Source organism: Saimiri boliviensis, chromosome 2 (genome assembly GCF_048565385.1).
Source record: "Saimiri boliviensis isolate mSaiBol1 chromosome 2, mSaiBol1.pri, whole genome shotgun sequence".
Classification (NCBI taxonomy): domain Eukaryota; kingdom Metazoa; phylum Chordata; class Mammalia; order Primates; family Cebidae; genus Saimiri; species Saimiri boliviensis.
The window spans coordinates 26119879-26145983 of record NC_133450.1 but is presented as its reverse complement, the minus strand read 5'-3'; the positions used below and the strand labels follow the sequence as shown (position 1 = coordinate 26145983).

The window sequence follows — 26105 nt, the reverse complement described above, 5'->3', positions numbered from 1 at the left end:
CAGTAGAGATAGGATTTCATCATGTTGGGCAACGCTGGTCTAGAACTCCTAACCTCAGGTGATCCACCCGCCTCAGCCTCTTCAAAGTGCTAGGGTTATAGGCATGAGCCTCTGTGCCCAGCCTGCTGTGCCATACTCTCTTGATATTACAGCTTTGGGACATATGAGTCCTCCAACTTTATTATTTTTTAAGACTGGCTATTCCAGGTCTTTTGCATTTCTCCATGAATTTCAGGAACAGCTTGCCAACTTTTACAAAAAAAAAAAAAAAGGCAGCTGGGATTTTGATAAAGATATTGTTGAACCTATAGATCAATTTGGGGAGTGTTGCCATCTTAACAACATTAAAATCTCCAACTATGAACACAGAGGTCTTTTCATTTATTTAGATTTTCTTCCTGTTGTTTTTGTACATTTTTTCCCTTGGGTGGAATTTGATAAGTATTCTCAAAAATATGAGTTGGGTTGGAAAAGTAAGACAAAGGTAAGAAATGAATAAAAATTAAATATGAAATGACATGGTTCATAAATTCAGAGTAAAAACAAATAACATATTTTCTTCTTCTCTCTACTTCCGTTGCTAACTTCTCATAGTAGGAAATTTGTTTTAAAATAAGTTTGAAAGGCTACACCAAGTGTTGGCAAGGATATAGAACAAATGGAACTATCACAATTACTAGTGGGATTGCAAATTGGTACTCTGTAAAAATGGCAAATACATGCTGAACGTAAACATATGACCCAGCAATTCCATTTCTAGGTACATATACCCAACAGAATCATGTGCCAAAATACATGTATAAGAATGCCACACACCACTCTTTTTTTTTTTGAGATGGAGTTTCACTCTTGTTACCCAGGCTGAAGCACAATGGTGCGATCTCAGCTCACCGCAACCTCCGCCTCCTGGGTTCAGGCAATTCTCCTGCCTCAGTCTCCTGAGTAGCTGGGATTAAAGGCACGCACCACCATGCCCAGCTAATGTTTTGTATTTTTAGTAGAGACGGGGTTTCACCATGTTGACCAGGATGGTCTCAATCTCTTGACCTCGTGATCCACCCACCTCGGCCTCCCAAGTGCTGGGATTACAGGCTTGAGCCACCGTGCCCAGCCTGCCACACACCACTCTTAATAACAGCCTTAATGAGGAAACAATCTAAATGTCCATCAGCAGAATGGATAAGCTATCACATATTCAAGAAACAAGACACAGAGTGCCCAAACACATGAATAAATCTCAAAGACAACATCATGAATAAAATAAGGCAGAACCAAAAGCATGATTGTATGTACTGTATAATTCCATTTACATGAAGTTCTAGAATGGGCAAAATATACAATAGAAGTCAAAATAGTAGTTATCTTTAGAACAGACTGGGAAGAGGCACAAGGAAGCCTTCTGGGATAGTAGAATTTTTGTTGTTGAAACTGAGTTTCGCTCTTGTTGCCCAGGCTGGAGTGCAATGGCATGATCTCAGCTCACCGCAACCTCAACCTCCCGGGTTCAAGTGATTCTCCTGCCTCAACCTCTCGAGTAACTGGGATTACAGGTATGCGCCACCATGTCCAGTTAATTTTGTATTTTTAGCAGAGAAGAGGTTTCTCTATGTTGGTCAGGCTGGTCTCGAACTCCTAACCTCAGGTGATCCACCTGCCTGGCCTGGAATGTTTTATACTACAATCTGGGTAGTGATTAGATGAATATATTTATTCATGAAAGTTTTATGTCTGAGATCTGTACACTTTATTGTATGAATGTCAATATTTCAGTAAGAACAAAAATAAAATTTAAAATACTTGAAAAATCATCTAAAGTAAAAAAATGGAATTGAGGTTAAATTTCTCATCTCTATATTCATGATTTTAAATAGAGCCAACTACTATTTAATAATCCCCCATTCACTTAAAAAAAAAAAAAAAAAAAAAAACCAAGAACAAAACAGAACTATCTAAATGTTACAGGTGTGGGCACAGGAACTCTCCTCCTAGCCTTTCGTTTTAAGACAAATCTGGAAAAATACGGAAATATTTAGCACTGGGTGTTCCAGGAATTTGTAAGACAGGTTAAGTGTTATGAAAACAGCACTTCAAACTTAAAGCTCTTGTCCTGAGGCAGGAAATGAAAGCTGGCCTTCCTTTCTTTTCCTCTTTCTCTTTAAATGCTCAAGTGAATGAATACACAGAATACAATCCTGGTAATAAAAATATTTATTTTTCATCTGCGTATTTGCTTTAATTCCCATGAAGACATTTTTCCTAGATATTTTACTATCAGGTTTTTCTTCTGCATACTCTGCCAAGATGGGGAAGCTGATGGACAGCTGGCACAAAAAATTAGTAACTTAATATAAAACTCTGATTCTGACTGTTTTTGGAGGGCTATGGGACAATACAATTGAAATTATGAGGGTACAATGTAGTACAAAATTATTCAGCAAAGAAAAAGTTAAAATGACACTACTATAGTAGCAAAGCATGAACAAATGCTTCATGTTAACAGAAATGTTCAATTTCAGATTAAAAAATGTGAATGTCGGCTGGGTAAAGTGGCTCACATGTGTAATTCCAGCACTTTGGGGGGCCAAGGTGGACAGATCACCTGAAGTCAGGAGTTCCACACCAGCTTGGCCAACATGGTGAAACCGCATCTCTACTAATGATACACAAATTAGCTGGGCATGGTGGCACACACTGGTAATCCTAGCTACGTAGGAGGCTGAGGCAGGAGAATCACTTGAACCTGGGAGGCGGAGGTTGCAGTGAGCCAAGGTTGTACCATTGCACTCCAGCCTGGGTGACAAGAGTGAAACTCCGTTGCAAAAAAAGAAAAAAAAAGTAAATGTCTCTGGGTGAGTATAACAGCAATGTACAACAAAGTCCTCCTGAAACAGTTTTTATAGAAATAATATGCTCTGCAGGATGACTGGAATTTGAAATTCTGAAAAGCAAATATGGTAATATTGGCAAAGTAATAATTTCTCAGGACCTAACACGTTTACCAAATTAGAATGTTTAACTTTCATTTTAAAAGGGGTGAAGCTGAGCAGGGAGTGCAAACGCAAGGAAACAGTTTCGCGAAGGCTGGACTTATACCAGGGCTTACAGTGTTCCTGAGCTAAATAAACCTTAGGTAAACATACTATTCTTTACATGTGCAAGCACGTCCTTTAATAGTAAGAACTGCTGGGATTCCTGACTCTCATTTATTCAGGATATCAGATTCCCCAAAAATAATTTTTACTTCTTTCAAGAAAGGGGAAAGTGAGTTGGGCAAATGAACATTTAGATTTGATAACAAAAGTAACAAAAAACATCTCTAAGTCTCCAGGGTTTTCTGGTGCCAACTGAATTGAATTCCCATTATAACTTCTGCTTCTTTCTTTTATAGTAAATTTGGCCTGGGCACAGTGGCTCATGCCTGTAATCCCTGCACTTTTGGGAGGCCTCGGTGGGAGGATTGCTTGAGCCCAGGAGTTCAAGACTAGCATGGGCAACATGGTGAAACCCCATCTTTACAAAAAATACAAAAATTAGCCAGGCATGGTGGTGCACACCTGCGGTCCCAGCTACTCGGGCGGGTTAGGCAATCGCTTGAACCTGAGAGGCAGAGGTTGCAGTGAGCCAAGAACGCACCACTGCACTCCAGCCTGGTGACAGAGCAAGACTCCATCTCAAAAAAAAAAAAAAAAAGGAAAATGGTAAATTTTATTATATATATGTTTACCACAATAAAAAAGTTTTAAAGTTATTTATTTTAGATGACACTGTTTTCTCACTATAGGTCAGGTATTTTTTTTTTTCTGTTAATTTTATTTCATTTTTGACCAATGGATTTATGTCACAAGGTTTTTTTTAAACGACTATATTGAGACATATATGACATGTCATAAAACTCATCCATTTAAAGCATACAATTAAATGTTTTTTAGTGTACTTAGAGTTGTGAACCCATCGTAACAATAAATGTTAGAATATTTTCATCACCCAGAAAGAAACCAATACCCTTTAGCAATCCCTTTTCACCCTCGTCCTCCCAGCCTATAGACCAGGCTTAAGCAAAACTTTTGTGGGAGGCGGGGTGAGTAACACAATTTATTCCAAAGCCACACTTTTCTGTGTAAACAAAAGACAAGTGATAACTTTTAAAAAGAAAAAGAAGGAAAAAAAAACCTCTCTTAAGAGTTCTAATTCCTTTTCTACCATTAGATCAGTGGTACAGATAAAATACTACTAGTAAAAACCCATATGGACAGTTTTCTGCAGTTTAGATGAAAATCATGCAAATCAAGGCCGGGCGCCATGGCTCATGCCTGTAATCCTAGCATTTTGGGAGGCTGAGGTGGGTGGATCACCTGAGGTCAGGAGTTCAAGACTCAAGGCCGGGCGCCATGGCTCATGCCTGTAATCCTAGCATTTTGGGAGGCTGAGGTGGGTGGATCACCTGAGGTCAGGAGTTCAAGACCAGCCTGGCCATCATGGTGAAATTCCACCTTAAAAAAAAGAAAAGAAAATCATGCAAATCAATAAATACAAGCAAGTTTTAAATTTAAATTTTTTGTTATTTTCTACCAATGTCTATGTATTTTTTTTTTTTTTTTTTTGAGATGGAATCTTGCTCTGTTGCCCAGGCTGGAGTGCAGTAGCATGATCTCAGCTCAATGTAACCCCTGCCTTTCAGGTCCAGGCCATTCTCCGGCCTCAGCCTCCTGAGTCACTGGGACTACAGGCACCTGCCACCATGCCCAAATAATTTTTGTAGTTTTAGTAGAGACAGGGTTTCACCATCTTGGCCAGGCTGATCTTGAACTCTTGACCTCATTATCCACCCGCCTTGGCCTTCCAAAGTGCTGGGATTACAGATGTGAGCCACCGTGCCTGGCCTTTGTATTTATCTTTAAAGACACCAAAGGAACCAAAGAGCACAAGGACAGAAGTTAAAAATAATATACATGTTATGGAAAGATTCCCTATGGCACATTTTAAGATATGTCTCTATTTTGTACTTCATTAATTTGCTCGTTTATAAGTTCCTGTTACTGTACTTAATGCCGTTTATGTGTGGTCTTGTGTTGCCAGAACAAACTGCAAACTCTGAGGGCATATATTGTTATATTTTTTTCCCTAGTACCTCCCCCAAGATTACTAATTACTAGGCAGTAAGTTGAAATATGCGAAGAAAATGAAAACCCTTTAGGTATTCAAACTAAATTATAAAGCAAAATGACCTATATATTCAATTATGTTAAGGCAAACAATCATCTAATACATTAGTAAATATCTAGCACACAAAAAGCATTCTGGAATTGGATCCAAGGGTTCAAATCCTGGCTCCACCACTAGTAATTATGTGTCCTTGGGTACACAACTTAACCTTTGTTTCCTCCTTGTAAAAGACGGAAAATAATGTTTAATGTTTACTACTTATTTAATTTAATGAAAAGCACTTACAACACTGCTAACTACAGAGTAAGAAGATAATAAATGGTCACTATTATTTGACTTGTTCGTGTATTCTTCCCTTAAAATTATGCTGTTCCTATCTTCCATAAAACACGTTCTGACCCTTCGGCTTAGCCTTAACTTTCAAAGATGAAATGAATGACTATCTTACTTCCCCTGTTGTTCCTACTTCTCCATTTTCTATTTCCTGAGCAAACTCTTATTAATTTTAACATATAACACAAGAACACAGCCAACTTTACTAACTATAATCACTTCATTCTTTAATGCTCTGATTTACAGTTTATAAACAAGCTTCATCTATTTTACCTTCTATGGTGATGCTACAAACTTTATAAAGCTTTTGATGTTTTCCTTTATTCTCCAATTTAGAGTATCTCTATCATTACCCAGTAATTAATATCTAGGTGAGGGGCAAATTACCTCTGCAAATCTGAGTGTTCAAGATGGCAAGTAGCACCCTCCTTTTCTGAAAACTACCACTCATGCACACCCCACCATACCAGGGATGAGACCCTGTCTCTACCTGAGCTAATTTTATTCTCATATCTAATAATCTAGAATGGGCATAGAGATATGCTTGCATGGAGGACATTTTAAACTTGAAATAATAAGACAGTCATTTTAGATGTCATACATCAAAGCAGTAATGCATGTCTCAGAAAGAAAGAGAGAACTAATAATTCCACTATCTTCCTGAATTTCACTTATTAGCTTTAATTTGGTATTTGGTTCTTTGGTGGTATATAAACTTTTTTTTTTTTTTGACACAGAGTCTTGCTCTGTTGCCCAGGCTGGAGTGTAGTGATTAGATCTCAGCTCACTGCAACCTCTGCCTCCCAGGTTCAAATGATTATTCTGCCTCAGCCTCCCAAAGTAGCTGGGATTACAGGCATGCATCACCACGCCCGGCTAATTTTTGTATTTTTAGTAGAGACAAGTTTCACCATGTTGGTCAGGCTGGTCTCAAACTCCTGATCTCAGGTGATCCACCAGCCTCAGCCTCCCAAAGTGCTGGGACTGCAGGTGTAAGCCAATACGCCTAGCCTGTAGTATATAATCTTTTGAAGCCAGACTATCTAGGTTTGTCTCCTAGCTTGAGTATCTAGTAGCTGTATGGCTTTGGCCAAGTCACCTAACCTCTGAGTTTGGTTCCTTCATCTGTAAAATGGGAATGGGAGTTGGGATGATGATAACTATCTACTTGATAAGGTTGTTTCAAGAAAATGGGATACTCCATTAAAGCACTTAATGAACTGCTTAAACACATGGCCTTTTAAAATCCATCATTTTATATATATATGTAAGATCATTTATATTATTATTTTCTATTTTTGTTATAGTACCTATAACAAGACCTATAATATTTTAAGCCCTATTCTTCTATCTTTATATTGGGGAAAAAACAGACATATACAGGCATATATCCTTTTTATCTTCTAGGGAGATATTAAAGACCTTGAGGAAAAAGAGAAAAGGCAAACCAACAAGGGACAGTTTTTTTCTAACTCTAAGGCCCACTCAGATAACAAAAAAAAAAAATAAAGAGAAAAAAATTAATAAAATAAAAAACGTAGAAGGATCTAAGTGGTATTAAGAAATGTTTGTAATCTAGCACCAAGAAACTATTGTTTATTCTGAGAATTAAAAAAAAAAATGAAATTTTACCCTAAGAGGCTTTTTTTTTTTTTTGAGATGGGGTTTTGCTGTGTCGCCCAGCCTGGAGCGCAGTGGTGCGATCTCCGGTTATTGCAACCTCTGTCTCCTGGGCTCAAGTGATCCTCTGCCTCAGCCTCTCAAGTGGCAGGGATTACAGGTACCCACCTCCATGCTTGGCTAATTTTTGTATTTTTAGTAGAGACAGGGTTTCATCATGTTGGCTAGGTTCGTCTCAAACTCCTAACCTCAAGTGATCTGCCCACCTTGGCCTCCCAAAATGCTGGGATTACAGGATGAGTCGCTGTGTCCAGCCCCTTAAGAGGCTTTTGAAGCTATATGCCATTTTTTTGTAGTTGGTACATGGTAAGTAGTCAAAAAAAGATTACTAAATGAATAAACTTATTGTGGCTTGAACTAATAAAAAACACAATCAAATAAAAGCAATAAAAAGTTATCTCTGAATATGTTTTGAAGATCAGATAGCAATAAAGGAATAGTATATCTTAAAAGGCCTCAAACATACAAAAAAATGTAATGGGCAGAGTTCTTATCTGCTAACAAAATAAATTTAACACCACTCTCTCAATTAGCTGCGCATATGCAGGAAGAGGAAGGGACAGCAGCCCAAATCATCAAGAAATTGTCTCCATTTGATTTTGAAATACATTTTATTTATTTTTAAAATTTTTAAATTTTTTGAGACAGAGTCTTGCTCCATTGCCCGGGCTAGAGCGCAGTGGTGCGATCTTGGCTCACTGCAACCTCTGCCTCCTGGGATCCAGTGATTCTCGTGCCTTAGCCTCCCCAGTAGCTGGGATTACAGACGGCTGCCACTACATCTGGCTAATTTTTTTTTTTTTTTTGAGACGGAGTTTCACTCTTGTTATCCAGGCTGGAGTGCAATGGCGCGATCTTGGCTCACCGCAACCTCCGCCTCCTGGGTTCAGGCAATTCTGCCTCAGCCTCCTGAGTAGCTGGGATTACAGGCACATGCCACCATGCCCAGCTAATTTTTTGTATTTTTAGTAGAGATGGGATATCACCATGTTGACCAGGATGGTCTCGATCTCTTGACCTCATGATCCACCCACCTTGGCCTCCCAAAGTGCTGGGATTACAGGCTTGAGCCACCGCGCCCAGCCTAATTTTTGTATTTTTAGTAGAGATAGGGTTTCACTGTGTTGTTCAGGATGGTCTCGAACTCCTGACCTCAAGCGATCCACCTGCCTCAGCCTCCCAAAGTGCTGGGATTACAGATGTCAGCCACCGCACCCAGCAGATTTTATTTTAAATGTAGATTTTTCTCATTGCTAACATTTAATAATGGCTTAAGTCCATATATACCAGTTCCACTGAGAGTGGAAATGAGTGATAATGCATGTTGAGTTGCAGAGGTAGATTAGAATTACAAATGTGCCATAGATAATCTGTTCATAGGACCAAAAAAATGTATGTAACATGTAAAATCCAAGAATAAGTCAAAGTGTAGCTGTACTGAGAAGGTATGTCTGCACAGGACTCACTTTGTCACCCAGGCTGGAGTGCAGTGGTGAGATCTCGGCTCACTGCAATCTCCACCTGCCAAGCTCGAGTGATTCTCCTGTCTCAGCACCTCAAGTAGCTAGGACTACAGGCATGAGCCACTGCACCCAGCTAATTTTTTTTTTTTTTCTGGTAGAGACATGGTTTCACTATTTTGGCCAGACTGGTCTTGAACTCCTGAGCAAGCAATCTACCTGCCTTAGCCTCCCTAGAATTACACATGTGAACCACCAGGTCCAGCATACAAAACAGTTTAAATATAAATAACAAACTAATTCTTACTAAAAGCAGCACATTAATAGATCAAGAGTAATCTCGGCCGGGCGCAGTGGCTCGAGCCTGGAATCCCAGCACTTTAGGAGGCCGAGGCGGGTGGATCATGAGGTCAAGAGATTGAGACCTACCTGGTCAACATGGTGAAACCCTGTCTCTACTAAAAATACAAAAAAGCAGCTGGGCATGGTGGCGCGTGCCTGTAATCCCAGCTACTCAGGAAGCTGAGGCAGGAGAATTGCCTGAACCCAGGAGGTGGAGGTTGCGGTGAGCCGAGATCGCACCATTGCACTCCAGCCTGGGTAACAATAGCGAAACTCCATCTCAAAAAAAAAAAAGAAAAAAGAAAAAAAAAGAGTAATCTCTTCCTAGCAATGCCTTATGATGATTCACTTTTATTTAAATTACTGTTTTGAACTTGGAAATGCAATGACTCTGTGTACACAGACTGGATGATCTGGATATCCAACAATTTAAAAGGGATGGAGTCCATGTGGAAATGTGTTCTAACACTAAGTCACCACATTTTATTTTTTAAAAAAGGAGCAGCCTTCCCTTCACTCATCTTTTTAAATTATCAATGGTCACTTTTCTTTGAACAGCTCTAAAGAGGGAAGAGAAAGCAGCAGATAACACTTTAAAACTTTTTTTTTTTTAAGACAGAGTCTCATTCTGTTGCCAGGCGCTAGGCTGGAGTGCAGTGGCACAATCTCCGCTCACTGCAGCCTCCGCCCCGCGGGTTCAAGCAATTCTCCTGCCTCAGCCTCCCCAGTAGCTGTGACTACAGGTGCACGCCACCACGCCCAGCTAATTTTTGTATTTTTAGTAGAGACAGGGTTTCACCATGTTGGCCAGGATGGTCTAGATCTCTTGACCTTGTGATCTGCCCCCGCCTCGGCCTCCCAAAGTGCTGAGATTACAGGCTTGCGCCACTGTGCCCGACCCACTTTAAAACTCTTGTCACAACACTTTTCAGATCAGTAAATTATACTTGTTACACATATCCAGATGGGATGCATCATGAATATACCCAAGAATGTCTAGGCCAGGTACGGTGGCTCACATCTGTAATCCCAGCACTTTGGGAGGCTGACACCAGTAGATCACCTGAAGTCAGTGGATCACCTGAGGTCAGGAGTTTGACACCGGTCTGGCCAACATGGAGAAACCTCATCTCTACTAAAAATACAAAAAGTAGCCAGGCATGGTGGCACGCACCTGTAGTCTGAGCTACTCGGGAGGCTGAGGCATGAGAATAGATTGAACCCGGGAGGCAGAGGTTGCAGTGAGCCAAGATTGTGCCACCGAACTCCAGCTGGGGCAACAGAGCAAGACAGACTCTGTGTCAAACACACACATGCATGCGCGCGTGCGCGCACACACACACACAAACTTAAAGTACCAAGTAAAAATTGAAGAAGGAAGTAGGGTGAGAGGGATAGTAGAGCATGCAAAGAAAAATAAAAGTGAAGCTATTTTTAAAACCACAGTACACTGGTATTTGAATTTCTTTCTTTTTTTTTTTTATATTATCTCAGAGAAAGATAATGAATCTTACCTAAAAGCTCAAAATGAAAATAAAAAAATACTAGCTAAAAGACAGGACAGACTGATTTTAACAAGTTTCCTCTAAGTCCTAACTAAATGGCACTGGAAAATCTTTCTGTTAAGAACAAGTAAATAAATGGACTTTCAACAGGCTCTTTACAAGTGAAGGCATCTCCATGCCCCAGTGAACAGTCTTGTAAAAGAGAGATTTATAAGAGACTTCCAGGAAGCAAGAGTTCACACTGAAGCAAAGTGAAAGGGAACTAGGTTTACCATCTCCAAGACACAACCCCTATTTTGCTAGACTATCAACAATAATCAAAGTGCTCAGCTGGGGCCACTGTCAAGCTAAAGAACATCAAAGCAAACAGATCTGCCTCTTCATATCCTAGGGATACTGTTCTAAAGCAGGCCCTTGGTTTCTTACTTCCCTGCAAGAACTAGAGCTGCTTTTGCTAACACCAAGTACTGCACAGTAAATTCCTTTTAAAAGTATGGTTTATCACTTTCACTCTCTTGTGGCTTAATCCTTCAATTCATTTCAATGCCAGAAACTCAGATTTCCTGAGGGATGTCACAGGATGTACGACAAGCAGCAGGGGCCAAGCTTAAAGTTGTTGATTCAATATAATCAGAAATTTTAAAAAATGGTTGCTAATGTACAACCAGAAACAGAAGGCCCTCCGCTGAAGGCAGAAAAGAGGCCATACCTTTGAAAGAGCAAGGAACTGAGTTTTAACTGATGCCAACCCACAGGCAGCACAGAAAGTCTTTTGTTTGTTTGATTGATTGATTGTTTATTTTTGATGCCAAGTCTTACTCTGTCACCTGGGCTGCAGCGCAGTGGCATGATCTTGGCTCACTGCAACCTCTGCCTCCTGGATTCAAGCTCTTCACCTGCTTCAGCCTCCTGAGTAGCTGGGATTACAGGCGTGGGCCACCACACCCGGCTAATTTCTGTATTTTTAGTAGAGATGGAGGAGTTTCACTGTGTTGGCCAGGATGGTCTCCAACTCTTGATCTCAAGTGATCCACCCACCTCGGCCTCAGAAAGACTATTCTACTGACCTCTGCTGGGGCTGAAGCATATTACAGGCTACTCTGAGAATTAGAGGAGTGTGAACACTGTAGTAATGTATCTACCCACAGATGATGATGGCTAACGAGCAAAGCTAATCTCTGGTAAAGGCTTGGCTTGGATTTAAATTAATAGTTTTAGGGCCGGGCGTGGTGGCTCAAGCCTGTAATCCCAGCACTTTGGGAGGCCGAGGTGGGTGGATCACAAGGTCGAGAGATCAAGACCATCCTGGTCATCATGGTGAAACCCCGTCTCTACTAAACATACAAAAAATTAGCTGGGCATGGTGGCACGTGCCTGTAATCCCAGCTACTCAGGAGGCTGAGGCAGGAGAATTGCCTGAACCCAGGAGGCGGAGGTTGCGGTGAGCCGAGATCGCGCCATTGCACTCCAGCCTGGGTAACAAGAGCGAAACTCCGTCTCAAAAAAGAACACAATTCCATTTACAATGGCCACACACACACACACACCACAAGCTAGGAATATATTTAACCAAAGAAGTGAAAGATCTCTACAAGGAGAACCTACAAAACACTGCTGAAAGAAATCAGCACAAACAAATAACACAAACAAGTGGAAAAACATTACATGCTCATGGATTGGATTGGAAGAATCAATACCATTAAAAAGGCTACACTGCCCAAAACAATCTACAGATTCAATGCCATTCCTATCAAACTGCCAACATCATTTTACAAAGAATTAAAAAAAACTATTATAAAATTTATATGAAATCAAAAAGAGCCTGAATAACCAAAGTAATCCTATGCAAAAAGAACAAAGCTGGAGGCATTACATTATCCATTTTCAAACTATACTACAATACTATGATAACCAAAAACAGCATGGTACTGTACAAAAACAGACATATAGACCACTGGAACAGAAGAGAGAACCCAGAAATAAAGCCACACACCTATAACCAATTGATCTTCAACAAGTTGACAAAAATAAACAATAGAAAAGGACTCCCTATGTAAGCGGTGCTGGGATAACTGGCAACCATATATATGCACAAGAATGAAACTGGATACCTACCTATCACCTATACAAAAAAATTAACTACCTATACAAAAATTAACTCAAGATGGATTAAAGGTGTAAATGTAAGACCTCAGACTATAAAAAGGAAATACCCTTCTAGACACTGGCCTTGGCAAAGATTTTATGACTAAGTCCTCAAAATCAACTCCAACAAAAATAAAAATTGTCAAGTGGGACCTAAAGAAAGAGCTTCTGAACAGCGAATGAAACTATCAACGGAGTAAATAGGCACCTATAGAATGGGAGAAAATATTTGCAATCTATGCATCTGACAAAGGTCTAGTATCCAGAATCTATACGGAACTTAAATCAACAAGCAAAAAACAAGCAACCCCATTAAAAAGTGGGAAAAGAAAAAGAAAAAAATTAAAAAGAAAAAAAAAAAGTGGGAAAAGGACATGAACAGACACTTCAAAAGAAAACATACACGAGGCCAACAAACATAAAAAAATGCTCAATCTCTAATTATCAGAGAAATGCAAATCAGAATCACTGAGATACCATCTCACAGCAGTCTGAATGTCTATTAAAAAGTAAAAAAGTAACAGATGTTGATGATGCTGCAGAGAAAAGGGAAGCTTATGCACTGTTTGTGGGAATGTAAATTAGTTTAGCCACTGTGGAAAGCAGTTTGGAGAGTTCTCAAAGCACTAAAAATGAACTGCCATTCAACTCAGCAATCCCATTATGGGAGTATATATACTCACCTCAAAAAATAAATTGTTCTACCAAAAAGACATGTACTCATATGTTCTTTGTTGTTGTTGTTGTTGTTGAGACGGAGTCTTGCTGTCACTCAGGCTGGAGTGCAGTGGAACAATCTCGGCTCACTGCAACCTCCACTTCCAGGGTTCAAGCAATTCTCCTGCCTAAGCCTCCTGAGTAGCTGGGATTTACAGGTGCATGCCACCACGCCTGGCTAATTTAATTTTTTTTTTGTATTTTCATTTCACCATGTTGGTCAGGGCTGGTTGTGAGCTCCTGACCTCATGACCCACCCACCTCAGCCTCCCAAAGTGATGGGATTACAGGTGTGAACCACTGCACCGAGTTGTACTAATATGTTCACTGCAGTACTATTCACAATAGCAAAGACAGGGAATCAACCTAAGTGCCCATCAACAGTGGACTGGATAAAGAAAATGTGGTATACACATACCACAGAATACTACACAACCATAAACTTAACAAAATCATGTCTTTGCAGCAACATGGATGCAGCCGGAGGCCATTATCCTAAGTGAACTAATGCAGAAACAGAAAACCAAATACCACATGTTCTCACTTATAAGTGTGAGTTTAACACTGGGTACACATGGACATAAAGATGGTAACAGAAGACACTGGGGACTATGGGGTGGAGGGGTTGGGGAGGTGGGAGGATAAGGGTTAAATCACTACCTATTGGGTGCAATGTGCACTACCTGGTGATGGGTTCAATTGTACTCCAAACCTCAGCATCACACAAGACACTCTTATAACAAACCTGTAAAATGTACCCCATAAATAGAAAATAAAAATTGAAGGCTGGGTGTGGTGGCTCATGCCTGGAATCCCAGTACTTTGGGAGACTAAGGCAAGTGGATCACTTGAGGTCAGGTGTTCAAGACCAGCCCCAGCAACATGGTGAAACCCTGTATCTACTAAAAACACAAAAAATTAGCAGGGCATGATGGTGGGCGCCTGTAGTCCCAGCTATTTGGGAGGCTGAGGCAGAAGAATTGCTTGAATGTGGAAGGCAGAGGTTGCAGTGAGTCAAGATCATGCCACTGCACTCCAACCTGGGTGACAGAGCAAGACTCCATCCCAAAAAAATTTTTAGGCTGGGCGCGGTGGCTCACGCCTGTAATCCTAGCACTTTGGGAGGCCGAGGTGGGTGGATCACCTGAGGTCAGGAGTTCAAGACCAGCCTGACCATCACGGTGAAACCCCATCTTAAAAAAAAAAAATTAATTTTAAAAATTAAAAATTAAATTAAAATCACGAAATAAATGTTACTATTAAATAAAACTAAAGTAATTTATCCACTTCAATCTTTTAAAAAAACACAAAATTTGACTTGCAGTATTTTAAGAGCTTAGTTTCCTCATAGCATCTTACCACATCTCCAAAATGAGGGACATCTAGTCCAGGGCTCCTTTCCTATCCCAAAGGAACACACTTAAAACTATTTATGTTTCATAGGAAGAACAATATTCTACAGTGAACAAGTCTACCTTTGTGCAAAGGTTAGTTTCCAGCCTGCTGCCTGTAGGCACCTTTTTTTTTTTCCCCCCCCGAGATGGAGTTTTGCTCTTGTTGCCCAGGCTGGAGTGCAATGGTGTGATCTCCACTCACTGCAACCTCCGCCTCCTGGGTTCAAGCAATTCTCTTGCCTCCGACTCCTGAGTAGCTGGGATTATAGGCATGTGCCACCATGCCTGGTTAATTTTGCATTTTTAGTAGAGTCGGGGTTTCTCCATGTTGGTCAACCTCAGGTAATCCGCCTGCCTCCCAAAGTGCTGGGATTACAGGCATGAGCCTGTGGACAGCTTAGCTTTAAACTAACTCTGAAATAAGACACAAAAGGAGAGTCTGCTCTTATTGCAAGAAATTTTTAATAGCATTTGGATTTGGAAGAAAGAGATAGCAGTGGGATAAAAAACAGATACACCATGTTGCAAAAGCTCTTGAGTATTCAGAATAGATTTCTGAAGCAGAAAGGTGGTGAAAGGGGTTACTGATACATGGGGAGAAAACAGGGAGGCAAATGCCCTAAAGGGCTTTCATTTGTTGGGTTGATTACTCAAAATTAAACTGTGGAAAATTAGCAGAAAATTGCAGATTATAAAATAGTCTGTTTTAATAAAATTCTAACTATCGTCATGCAGCCTCAGAATTAGAAGCAGATGGGAGTTAGAAAAGCTACATTGTAGTTGGAGACAAGATATTGGAGTAAACTTGTCCCATATGTGAGCTCAAATATCTCCACCTGTAAGGTGGTCATATTGCTTCAGAAAGCTTAAGCCATTGGTTAAAATGCCTCTTGTGCTCAATAATGAAGAAGCTACTTTACAAAAGGAAAATCTTTTCTTTTTCTTTGATCGTTGGTCATTTACTAGAGTGATAGTATCCACAGAAACATTTCAATTTATATAGAAAGTTATGTAAGAAATCTAAGATGAGAGTTTGCTTCAAAAAATTAGCTGGTTTTAAGGAAGTTTAAGGTTTTAGGGGAGTGGGAGTGAGTGAAGGAGGAGGTTGTAGAAGAGAGAGGAGGAGGAAATTGAGAAAACACAAGCTGAACAAAGGAAGAATTTATCAGTGGCTCTGAGACTAGCTCTTGCCAGGAATCTTACCTGTACTACTGGACTGTTTTTTCAAAGGGAAAGATCACCTATTGTTTAACTCTGCATCTCCCATTCAGCATATCTACCACTGTGTCGAGTAGTTGCTTGATAAATGTTTACCAAATGGTGAAATAAGTATTTCTTTTTTTTTAACAATAGCATTCTAGGCAGAAAGTCACAAAACGGGAGGAATCTAGTCTGATTCCCAGTATCAGATAAACTGCTAAACTATAGTGTATGTAAGAATAAAACTGTGCTTACCAGAAAACTTAATATTTATTTTGATGAATTTCTAATGTAAAATAAATTACTTTAGAACACAATAAAGAAAAAAGTCAACACCCAAACGTTCCTGGGCTCAGGAAGCATGGTGCTTGGTGGGACAGTTAAAAGCTGTGAGCCCCCGAGGACAGGCAGGAAAAGTCTCTATCTATGGCCCCCTAACAGTAAGGCTGTGTTTTTTCAACACTTCTAACCCTTTTGCACAGGAATCTTGGAATGCTTTTTCTTTTCTTTTTTGAGACAAGGTCTCACTATGTTGCCCAGGCTGGAGTGCAGTGGCTATTCACAGGTGTAATCCCACTACTGATCAGAAGGGGAAGTTTTAACCTGCTCCGCTTCCAACCTGGACCAATCCGCCCCTCCTTAGGCAACCTGGTGGTCCATTACTTCTGGGAGGTCAGCATACTGATGGCTGAACTTGGTGCAGTCTCTGGCACAGTGTGCTATAGCCCAGAAGTCTGGGGTTCAAGCGATCCTTCCACCTCAGCCCCCTGAGTAGCTGGGCCTCCAGGCAAGTGCCACCGAACTATCCCGGAATGCCTTTTTTTTTTTTTTTTAAGTGTCTCAGTTCTCTTAGTTTTTGACAGTTCTCTGGTATTCTCAAGATGATCATGTAACACCTCATTAACAAGTCTATTACTGGAATTAATTCAAATGAGCCAAACCTAATTTTAATTAAACCTCAGTCTTCTCAGGGTAGTCTTTTTTCTCCTACATCAGTAGCTGCCTGCATGTGCCCAGCTCCTTTCAAAACAAAGTAGTACAAAACTCTATGAAGTGTTCTGTCATTATTTAAAAAATTATCTATTAAAATGTACCTATCTAGTTAATATGGTTCCATAATTTGGTTATTCTGGCTTAACATTCAACTATTCAAGCAATTTTACAATAAAGTACTTGAAGAACCCACTGATTTTCCAGTATTTCCAATCATGCATGCTCATGCATGCATGCATTCATTCATTCGTTCATTCAATAAATTTATTGAAGGGATCCTAGATGTCACATACTAAGCTGGATGCTATGCATGTTATTAACTACACCTTTGAACAGAAGTAAAATACATTAAAGCAAAGTTCTGGAAAATGGAAAAACAAAATTTTAGTTTATTTGGTCAAACAATTTTGGCTTGATTCTTAAGTAGATATTACAGCTAAATTCCATTAGTGGACATGGATTAGTGATGTGTAAAGTCAAAGCTAGAATTTCAAATGTCTAATAGAATTTGTCAGAATTTCTTAGGCCTCATTTTTTTTTTTTCTACTCCCTGGCCTGTACTAACTCAATATTCCTATTCCAGGTACAGGATTTCTGGCAGCACAGCTCCCGTTCATTATTATCTCACCTGGGATCTTAGTGAAGCTGCCTTTCAATATCTGTCAACCTAGTCACATATCCTGTTCTTCCTTCCAGTTTTCCTTTAGAAACTGGAGAGGAAATGTGGAAAAGGTTGGGAGGAAGGGGAAATGAGTGTCACAAAGTCATGCGGAAACTGGATCTCACCTTCCCTTGCATGCTGCAGCTTTTTCTGAAGGCTCTGCATTCACATAAAAGAGCAACATTTCTTCACCCAAAAAGATGAAAACATTTAACAATAAGCAACACCATGCTGTCTAAGTATGTCTTTAAGCCTTACTTTCAATACCAGGTGCTTAATGTACTCTGGAACCCAACAACAACCAAGTTTTCATCATAAAAGTAATGTAATGACTGATACGGTTTGGATGTTTGTCCTCTCCAAATTACAGGTTGGAATGTGATCACCAATGATGGAGGTGGGGTCTGGTGGGAGGTGTCTGGATCATGGGGCAGATCGCTCATGAATGGCTTGCTGCCATCCTTAGGTAATGAGTGAGTTCTTGCTCTGAGTTGTCTCAGGATCTGACTGTTTAAAAGAGAATGGTACTTCCCCCTTTTTTGACTCCATCTCAAAAAAAAAAAAAAAGGTCACAAATTCTTTGACATGTCTCCATTGGGGAGGTGGAATCTAGCTCCCCAACCCTTCAATCTGAGATGGCCTTAGTGACCTGCTTGTTAACAACAGGTCAGAAAAGGTCATGGGGTTTGCACCAGGTTCTCTGAAATGCGTTCTCTCTGAAGCATCCTTTCTGGGTACCCAGTCACAATGTTGTGAGGAGCCCAAGCCACATGAAAAGGATATATGCATGAAGGTACTCTGGTCAACAGCCTCAGCTGAGCCTGGCTCCAAGTCACTCCAGCCCAGGTGACATGTGAGTAAAGAAGCCTCTGGATAATGCCAATCCCCAACCATCTCAGTATTTCTAGACACTTGAGTTTTCCAGGTTAGCTCCAGACAATGGAGCAAAGACAAGTCATCCCTGCTGTGCCCTGACCGAATTCCTGACCTGTGGCATCTGTGAGCATAATCAGATGGCTGTTGTGTCACAGCACTAAACTTTGGGGTGGCAAGAGGCAAAAACTAGAAAACTGGTGCTGACCCAAACATCCAATTACCATATTTCATTTTCTCACTACCAGCACAGCCCAGATTTCATCATTTAGTACAGATAAGTCATTTATCTGTAGGTAACGTGTCACACAGATCCATGTTCTAGAACAGGGCAAAGATATTTTCCAATGTTAACTTTGATAGCTCTTAGCCATTTCTTAGTCACCTAAACCTGTGTGTTCAATCAATAAAGTAAATGTGCCTATGTGAAGTAACTAGAGAAATGCTAGCTATATGTATACATATGTGTGTGTATATGTCTATCTCTCAGGTTCAAACACACTATTTCCACTAACACCACATCAGAAAAAGAGGAGATAAAGTTATAATTATTACTAATAGGGAACTACTCAGAGGTTCCACAATGTGTTTACAACATTAATAAAACAACTTCTTCAGGGAATTAATTCACAAAACTGAAAATGATCACACTTCACTATTTCTAAAAATCTCTCATTAGAGAAAACAAGGATCTAGCACAGATCAGAAAAAATGTTAAGGCAAAATTCTGATTTAAGAAAACAGTTGGCCAGGTACAGTGGCTCACAGCTGTAATCCCAGCACTTTGGGAGGCCAAAAGGATCATGAGGTCAAGAGCTCAAGACCAACCTGATCACGTTGGTGAAAGCCCGTCTCTACTAAAAACACAGAAATTAGCTGGACATGGTGGCAGGTGCCTGTAATCCCAGCTACTCAGGAGGTTGAGACAGAGAACTGCTTGAATTCCCTCGAATTGCAACTTCAGGAGGCGAAGGTTGCAGTGAGCCAAGATTGTGCCACTGCACTCCAGCCTGGGCAATACAGGGAGACTCTGTCTCAAAAAAAAAAAAAAGGAAAGAAAGAAAAGAAAACAGTCAGCTGGACATGGTGGCCCATACCTGTAATCCCAGCACTTTGGAAGGCCAAGGCAGGCAAATCACTTGAGCCCAGGAGTTCAAGACTAGCCTAGGCAACATGGTGAAACCCCACCTCTACATAAAACACAAAAAAATTGGCCAAGTATGGTGGCACACTCCTGTGGTCCCAGCTACTTGGGAGGCTGAAGCAGGAGAATCCTGTGAACCTGGGAAGCAGAGGCTGCCGTGAGCTGAGATCACACCACTGTATTCTAGCCTGGGTGACAGAGCAAGATTCTGTCTAGAAAAAAAAAAAAAAAAAAAAAAAAAAAGGAAAGAAAAGAAAACAGTCTTAAACCAATCAAAAGGTACCACTTTATTTAAGCCAAACCAAATCAATCTTACAACAAAGTATTACATAACTGTACAGTGTAGAGCTCACGGCTGATAATGTGTAATCTTTTACAAATGACAAACTGACTTTACAAGCATTACAAAAGCAACAAGTGAAATTATTGTCTCATAACGTGCAATGAAAACATCTTTTAAAGTAAAAATAGACAACCAATTGCTCCCCTTTTAGTACCACTGTTCGGCAGTCTATGCTGCCCTCTGGTGATGCAGAATCAAAGTCAAATGTCAGAAAGTGAACACTGCACTTTATTGTTCATAGTAGTATATCTAAGACAAGGCATGTAGTTGGGACTACAAATCCCATCAAAGACAAAATAAACTGCTTCAGGATGTCATTTATTATCTATGTGAAATTAGAAACTCTTTAAAAAAGCATTAAATCAGGAATACTAACTTATGAAAACAGCAGCTCTTAACTACGCTGTTAATGAAACATCACTAACAGTGAATTACATCCTCATATAAAATTATGCAATTCAAGAAAAACCCTGAAGCATATCACCTCTGAGTTGAGAGGGTAGGTAGGATAGTAAGAGTAAAGCCTCCCATCTATAAACAAGAAAATTCCACAGGAATCGAGCCAGGGTTGTTCTCATGGCATACGTATCAAACACACTAAAAAGTGCCCATGGAAACCACAAACCAGCCAGCTTTGCCTATTAGTAAACCTGACTCTTTATTTTAGGAAAAAAACTCTATAAAAACAGCACCTTTGGCTGCTAACTGGACTTATGCAATGTTTCCAGAAAAGAAAGACTTACCAAGGCTGGTGCCATCCTGCCCCATGATACACTTCATCGAGGTGATGATCTGCTCCACTACAGGAGGTGACAGTGATGTAGCATACACTGCACTATGAGAATGTGTTCGCAGGTAGTCGATCAGCTCCTGGGGAGTTCACAGAGGCAGGTAAGTAGAGACAATTCTTGCCTTCACTGGCAATGTCAGTGCTTTCCTTCTAAGTTCTAGAGGACTCCTCACTTCAATGGCACTGGAACAGGGACACTAATACTGAGATGCAAGGTCAACCAACATGGTCAAAGCATACTGCTGGCAACAACTGAGTCAGAAACATGGCAAAGTTCCTAGGTCTGGTTTTGTTTCTTAAACATGGAACAATATAGGAGAAAAACTAGTTTTTAAAAATATCCCTCTAAATTTGGAGACTTTATCATTTAAAGTTAGAAATATGGCCGGGCACAGTGGCTCAGGCCTGTAATCCCAGCACTTTGGGAGGCCAATGTGAGAGGATCAACTGAGGTCAGGAATTTGAGACCGGCCTGACCAACACAGTGAAACCCCATCGCTACTAAAAATACAAAAATTAGCTGTGTGTGGAGGCAGGCATCTGTAATCCCAGCTACTTGGGAGGCTGAGGCAGGAGAATCACTTGAACTTGAGAGGCAGAGGTTACAGTGAGCCCAGATTGCGCTCCAGCCTGGGTGACAGTGTCTCAAAAAAAAAAAAAAAAAAAAAAAAAAAGTTAGAAATAAATGAACAAGGTTAAATTAAACAAGAAGGTATTTGGATTGCTTTTTAGATGTATGATTTAATTCCAAGTATCACAGAAAGTGTCATCTGCAGCTCTCTCTGTTCCTGTAAAGCCCATCCTTATACCCCAAAATAACAGTTCTCTAACATCAACTTTAAGGACATTAGAACTTCCCCCTGATACGCAGAGATATATAAAATGATATAAATGTGAAAGAAATTAAATGGAAATGTATAAGGTCTTTCATTAGAATGCCAATGACTTCTCACTGAATAAAGTAAAACTGATTTACAAGAATTTCAAAAAACAATTATACATCCCTACTCTCTGATATCTTTTGATTTTACCAATCTTTAAAATATGCACACAAGAAGCTTATGTACCAGAACAAATCTGGGAGACACAAAATGTGTTTATAAAACAGTTTTATCTAAAAAATATTAAAAGTTATACTTAAAAAAAACCCAAAAGCACAAATACATTGTACTTAATATTATCCCAGAGTATTATCTTTCTATCTTTTGGTTCACAGTCACAATGCTTACTAAAAAACAACTAACTCTCCAAAGTGAGCCTGGTTGCATTACCAAAAAGGTAAATTTGAGATAAAAATCTATCAAACCTGATTAAAAGTCACTGAAAATGAGTTCTCTCTAAAAGGCAATCAATTATCAAAAGAATGACCTTTTTTCTGAGGCAGGGTCTTGCTTTGTTGCCCAGGCTGGAGTGCAGCAATGTAATCATGGCTCACTGCATCCTTGATCTCCCAGGATCAAGCAATCATCTCGTCTCAGCCATCCCTATACCTACAGGCATGTGCCATCACACCCAGCTAATTTTTTACTTTTTTGCAGAGATGAAGTCCCACTGTGTTGCCCAGGCTGGTCTTGAATTCCTGGGCTCAAGTCTTTAATCCTCCCACTCTGCCTTTCAAAATGCTGGGATTACTGGCGTGAGCCACTGCACCCAGCATACACATTCTTTAAGACTTCCAATATTGGGTTTGAAAGCAAAATTACGAACATTTATGAGTACCTCTTCCGTGTCATATACAAATACCTGACATACATTACTTTTTCCCTAACGTTGCAGTCAGTGTTTAAAAATAACAGCTTCACTGAGATATAAGCCACATACCACAGAATTCACCATTTTAAGGTACAATTCAGTGGTTTCTAGTACATCCAGAGTTGTGCCACTTTTACTACTAACTTCAGAAAATTTCCATAACCCTGAAAGGAAACCTCATACCCATTAGCATTCACTTTCCATTTCCCCATCCGGTCCGCCTCCAGTAACTACTAATCTACTTTCTATTTCTATGCTTATTCTAGATATCACATATTTTAAAACATGCAATATGTGACTTCTTGTGACTAATTTTTTTCCACTTACCATAATGTTTTTAAGGCGCACCCATGTTGTAGCATGGATATACATTACTTTTTAAACCCTTACTACAATCTTACAAGCCAGCCATTTTTATCTCTATTTTACTGACAAGGCAACTGGAAGGTTAAATGTTTTCCCTAAGGTCTAACAAAGCAAGCAAAGAAATACTCACACCCAGTCTCTGTCCTTACAGTTCACCATTTCCACCACGCCACACAGATTCTTAGTTGCATCAAAATTCACTATATTATTTTTTTCTGACTACAAAAACCCAGAAGACAACTACATAGTTTAAAAACTAAAAAATACAATGCTTCGTAGTACTCCAGAGCTGGCACAACCTTTTTCCTTCCTGTCTCCATGTCCACTCATGATACGTTTGTGTCCAAGGGCAAGGTGACCTGCTATTCCCACGGGCTCCCATGACAACCCCACTGTTTTTGAAACTGTTAGCACAATGCAAACCCAACAGAAGGCTGGAGCAAGCAGGAAGCACCACTGTGTGTTCCTTCACACAAGAGGGTATTCTATATATCAGATCAGCATGTAGCTTAGAAAGAAGCTCGAGTAAGAAAACAACAAACAATGAACAGAACCAGCCTTTAGTTCAGTGAGGACAGATTAGAGTCACTCATTAGTATTATGAGCCTAAACCACAGACAAATTTGGGGACATTCCAGTTCAGGGCCCCATCTCCTAGGCATGAAGTACCAAATCTAGTTAAAAGAAACTGTATCTCTACTCGCTCATTCTCATGGCTCATTTACCTTCTTGCCTCCAATGTATCCTCCAGCAGCACCAAAACTCTTTGTGAATGTTCCCATCATAACATCCACATCCTCAGGATCCAGGCCAAAGTACTCCACCACACCCCGGCCTGTGGGGCCCAAGGCCCCAATGCTGTGAGCCTCATCCAGATACAAGTATGCCTTGTATTTCTTCTTGAGGGCAATCACTTCAGGAAGGCGAACAATAGATCCTTCCATGCTGGCAAAACATGAAAAAAATATATAAACACAAATACACTGAAACTAACTGGGAGTCTGGCACTTCATCGAGTTTTCTATTTGTTTTTTTTTTTTTTTTTTTTTTTCCTTGAGACAGAGTTTCACTCTGTCGTCCAGGCTGGAGTGCAGTGGCACAATCTCGGCTCAATGCAACCTCTAACTCCCAGGTTCCAGTGATTCTCGTGCCTCAGCCTCTCAAGCAACTGGGACTACAGGCACACACTACCACACCCAGCTAATTTTTGTATTTTTAGTAAAGTGGAGATTTCACCATGTTTCCCAGGCTAGTCTCAAACTCCTGGCCTCAAGTGATACACCCGCCTTGGCATCTCAAAGTGCTGGGATTACAGGCATAAGCCACCATGGCTGGCTGAGTTTATTGGCTTTTTTTTTTTTTTTTCTTTTTTTTTGAGACAGAGTTTTGCTCTTGTTACCCAGGCTGAAGTGCAATGGCGCGATCTCAGCTCACCGCAACCTCCGCCTCCTGGGTTCAGGCAATTCTCCTGCCTCAGCCTCCTGAGTATCTGGGATTACAGGCACGCGCCACCATGCCCAGCTAATGTTTTGTATTTTAGTAGAGACGGAGTTTCACCATGTTGACCAGGATGGTCTCGATCTCTTGACCTCGTGATCCACCAGCCTCAGCCTCCCAAAGTGCTGGGATTACAGGTGTGAGCCACCACGCCCGGCTGAGTTTATTGGTTTTTAAATGGTCTGACCTGTGATTTTTGTGTTTCTTTTTTTTTTTTTTCCATTTTTTCTTTAACATGAAAACCTGAATAATGAACTGTGATTTTTTTTTTTTTTTTTTTTTTAGGCAGAGTCTTGCTTTATCACCCAGGCTGGAGTGCAGTGGCTCGATCTCAGCTCACTGCAAGCTCTGCCTCCAGGGTTCAAGTGATTCTCCTGTCTCAGCCTCCCGAGTAGCCGGGACTACAGGTGCTCGAGTAAGAAAACAACAAACAATGAACAGAACCAGCCTTTAGTTCTGTTAAAAATTCATGGCGAATTTTTAAAAAATATTTAGTAGAGATGAGATTTCACTGTGTTAGCCAGGATGGTCTCAATCTCCTGACCTCATGATCTGCCTGCCTCGGTCTCCCAAACTGCTGGGATTATAGGTGTGAGTCACCATGCCCCGCTGTATCTGTGGTTTTAAACTGACAATGGTAGATGACACCATAGTAAGGCAAAAAACTAGGGGAAAGGAAACTGGATATTTTAAAATAAGCACTGGCTGAGTGTGGTGGCTCAGCAATTTTGAGGGCTGTAATCCCAAGCATTTTGGGGAGCTATAATCCCAGAAATTTGGGGGGCTGAGGCGGGTGGATCACTTGAAGTCAGGAGCTCGAGACCAGCCTGGCCAACATGGTGAAACCCCATCTCTATTAAAAATACAAAAATTAGCTGGGCATGGTGGCGCACGCCTGTAATCCCAGCTATACAGGTGGCTGAGGCAGGAGAACCAGGAGGTGGAGGGTGCAGTGAGCTGAGATTGCGCCACTGCACTCCAGCCTGGGCAACAGAGTGAGATCCCGTTTCAAAACAGAAAACCAAAAAAAAAAAAAAAAAACCCACCAGCAACAACCAAAAACACAAGCACCAAACGTGAGCAATCTTAATTCATGACAAAAATAATACATTCACGGCAGATTCTTCTAAACCTTGTAACTATAGGCAACATGTGACTGCATCACATTGCACAGGCAATTAAAATGACACAAAAGAACAAAAAAAACTAGGTGGTAAAATATGTGTAAAAATTGGCCAGGACGCAGTGGCTCACGCCTGTAATCACAACACTTTGGGAGGCTGAGATGGGCGGATCATGAGGTCAGGAGTTTGAGACCAGCCTGGCCAACATGGTGAAGCTCTGTCTCTACTAAAAATACAAAAATTAACTGGGCATGATGGCATGTGCCTGCAATCCCAGCTACTCGGGAGAATGAGGCAAGAGAATCGCTTTAACCTGGGAGGTGGAGGTTGCGATGAGCTGAGATCGCGCCACTGCACTCCAACCTAGGTGACACAGTGAGACTCTGTCTCAAACAAAAAATAAAAATAAAAACAAAAATATTTTATTTTGGTTAACCTTTACAGTTTTTTTTTTTTTTTTTTTTAATGGAGTCTTGCTCTGTCGCCAGGCTGGAGTGCCGTAACCCAATCTTGGCTCACTGAAACCTCTGCCTCCCAGGTTCAAGTGATTCTCCTGCCTCAGCCTCCCAAGTAGCTGGGACTACAGGCGTGCACCACCACGACCAGCTAATTTTTGTATTTTT

At 40.6% G+C, this 26105-nt stretch overlaps 1 protein-coding gene across 1 annotated transcript in view; it reads right to left on the bottom strand.

Moving 5' to 3' along the window:
• Nucleotides 1–26105, bottom strand: part of SPTLC2 (serine palmitoyltransferase long chain base subunit 2) — a 121513-nt gene that overhangs the window by 31145 nt on the left and 64263 nt on the right. The window contains exons 8-9 of the mRNA XM_039469109.2: nucleotides 23587–23806; nucleotides 20697–20823 (exon numbers count right to left, since the gene is read on the bottom strand). Coding sequence (XP_039325043.1) covers nucleotides 20697–20823; nucleotides 23587–23806 — 347 coding nt within the window. The remainder of the gene's footprint in view (nucleotides 1–20696; nucleotides 20824–23586; nucleotides 23807–26105) is intronic.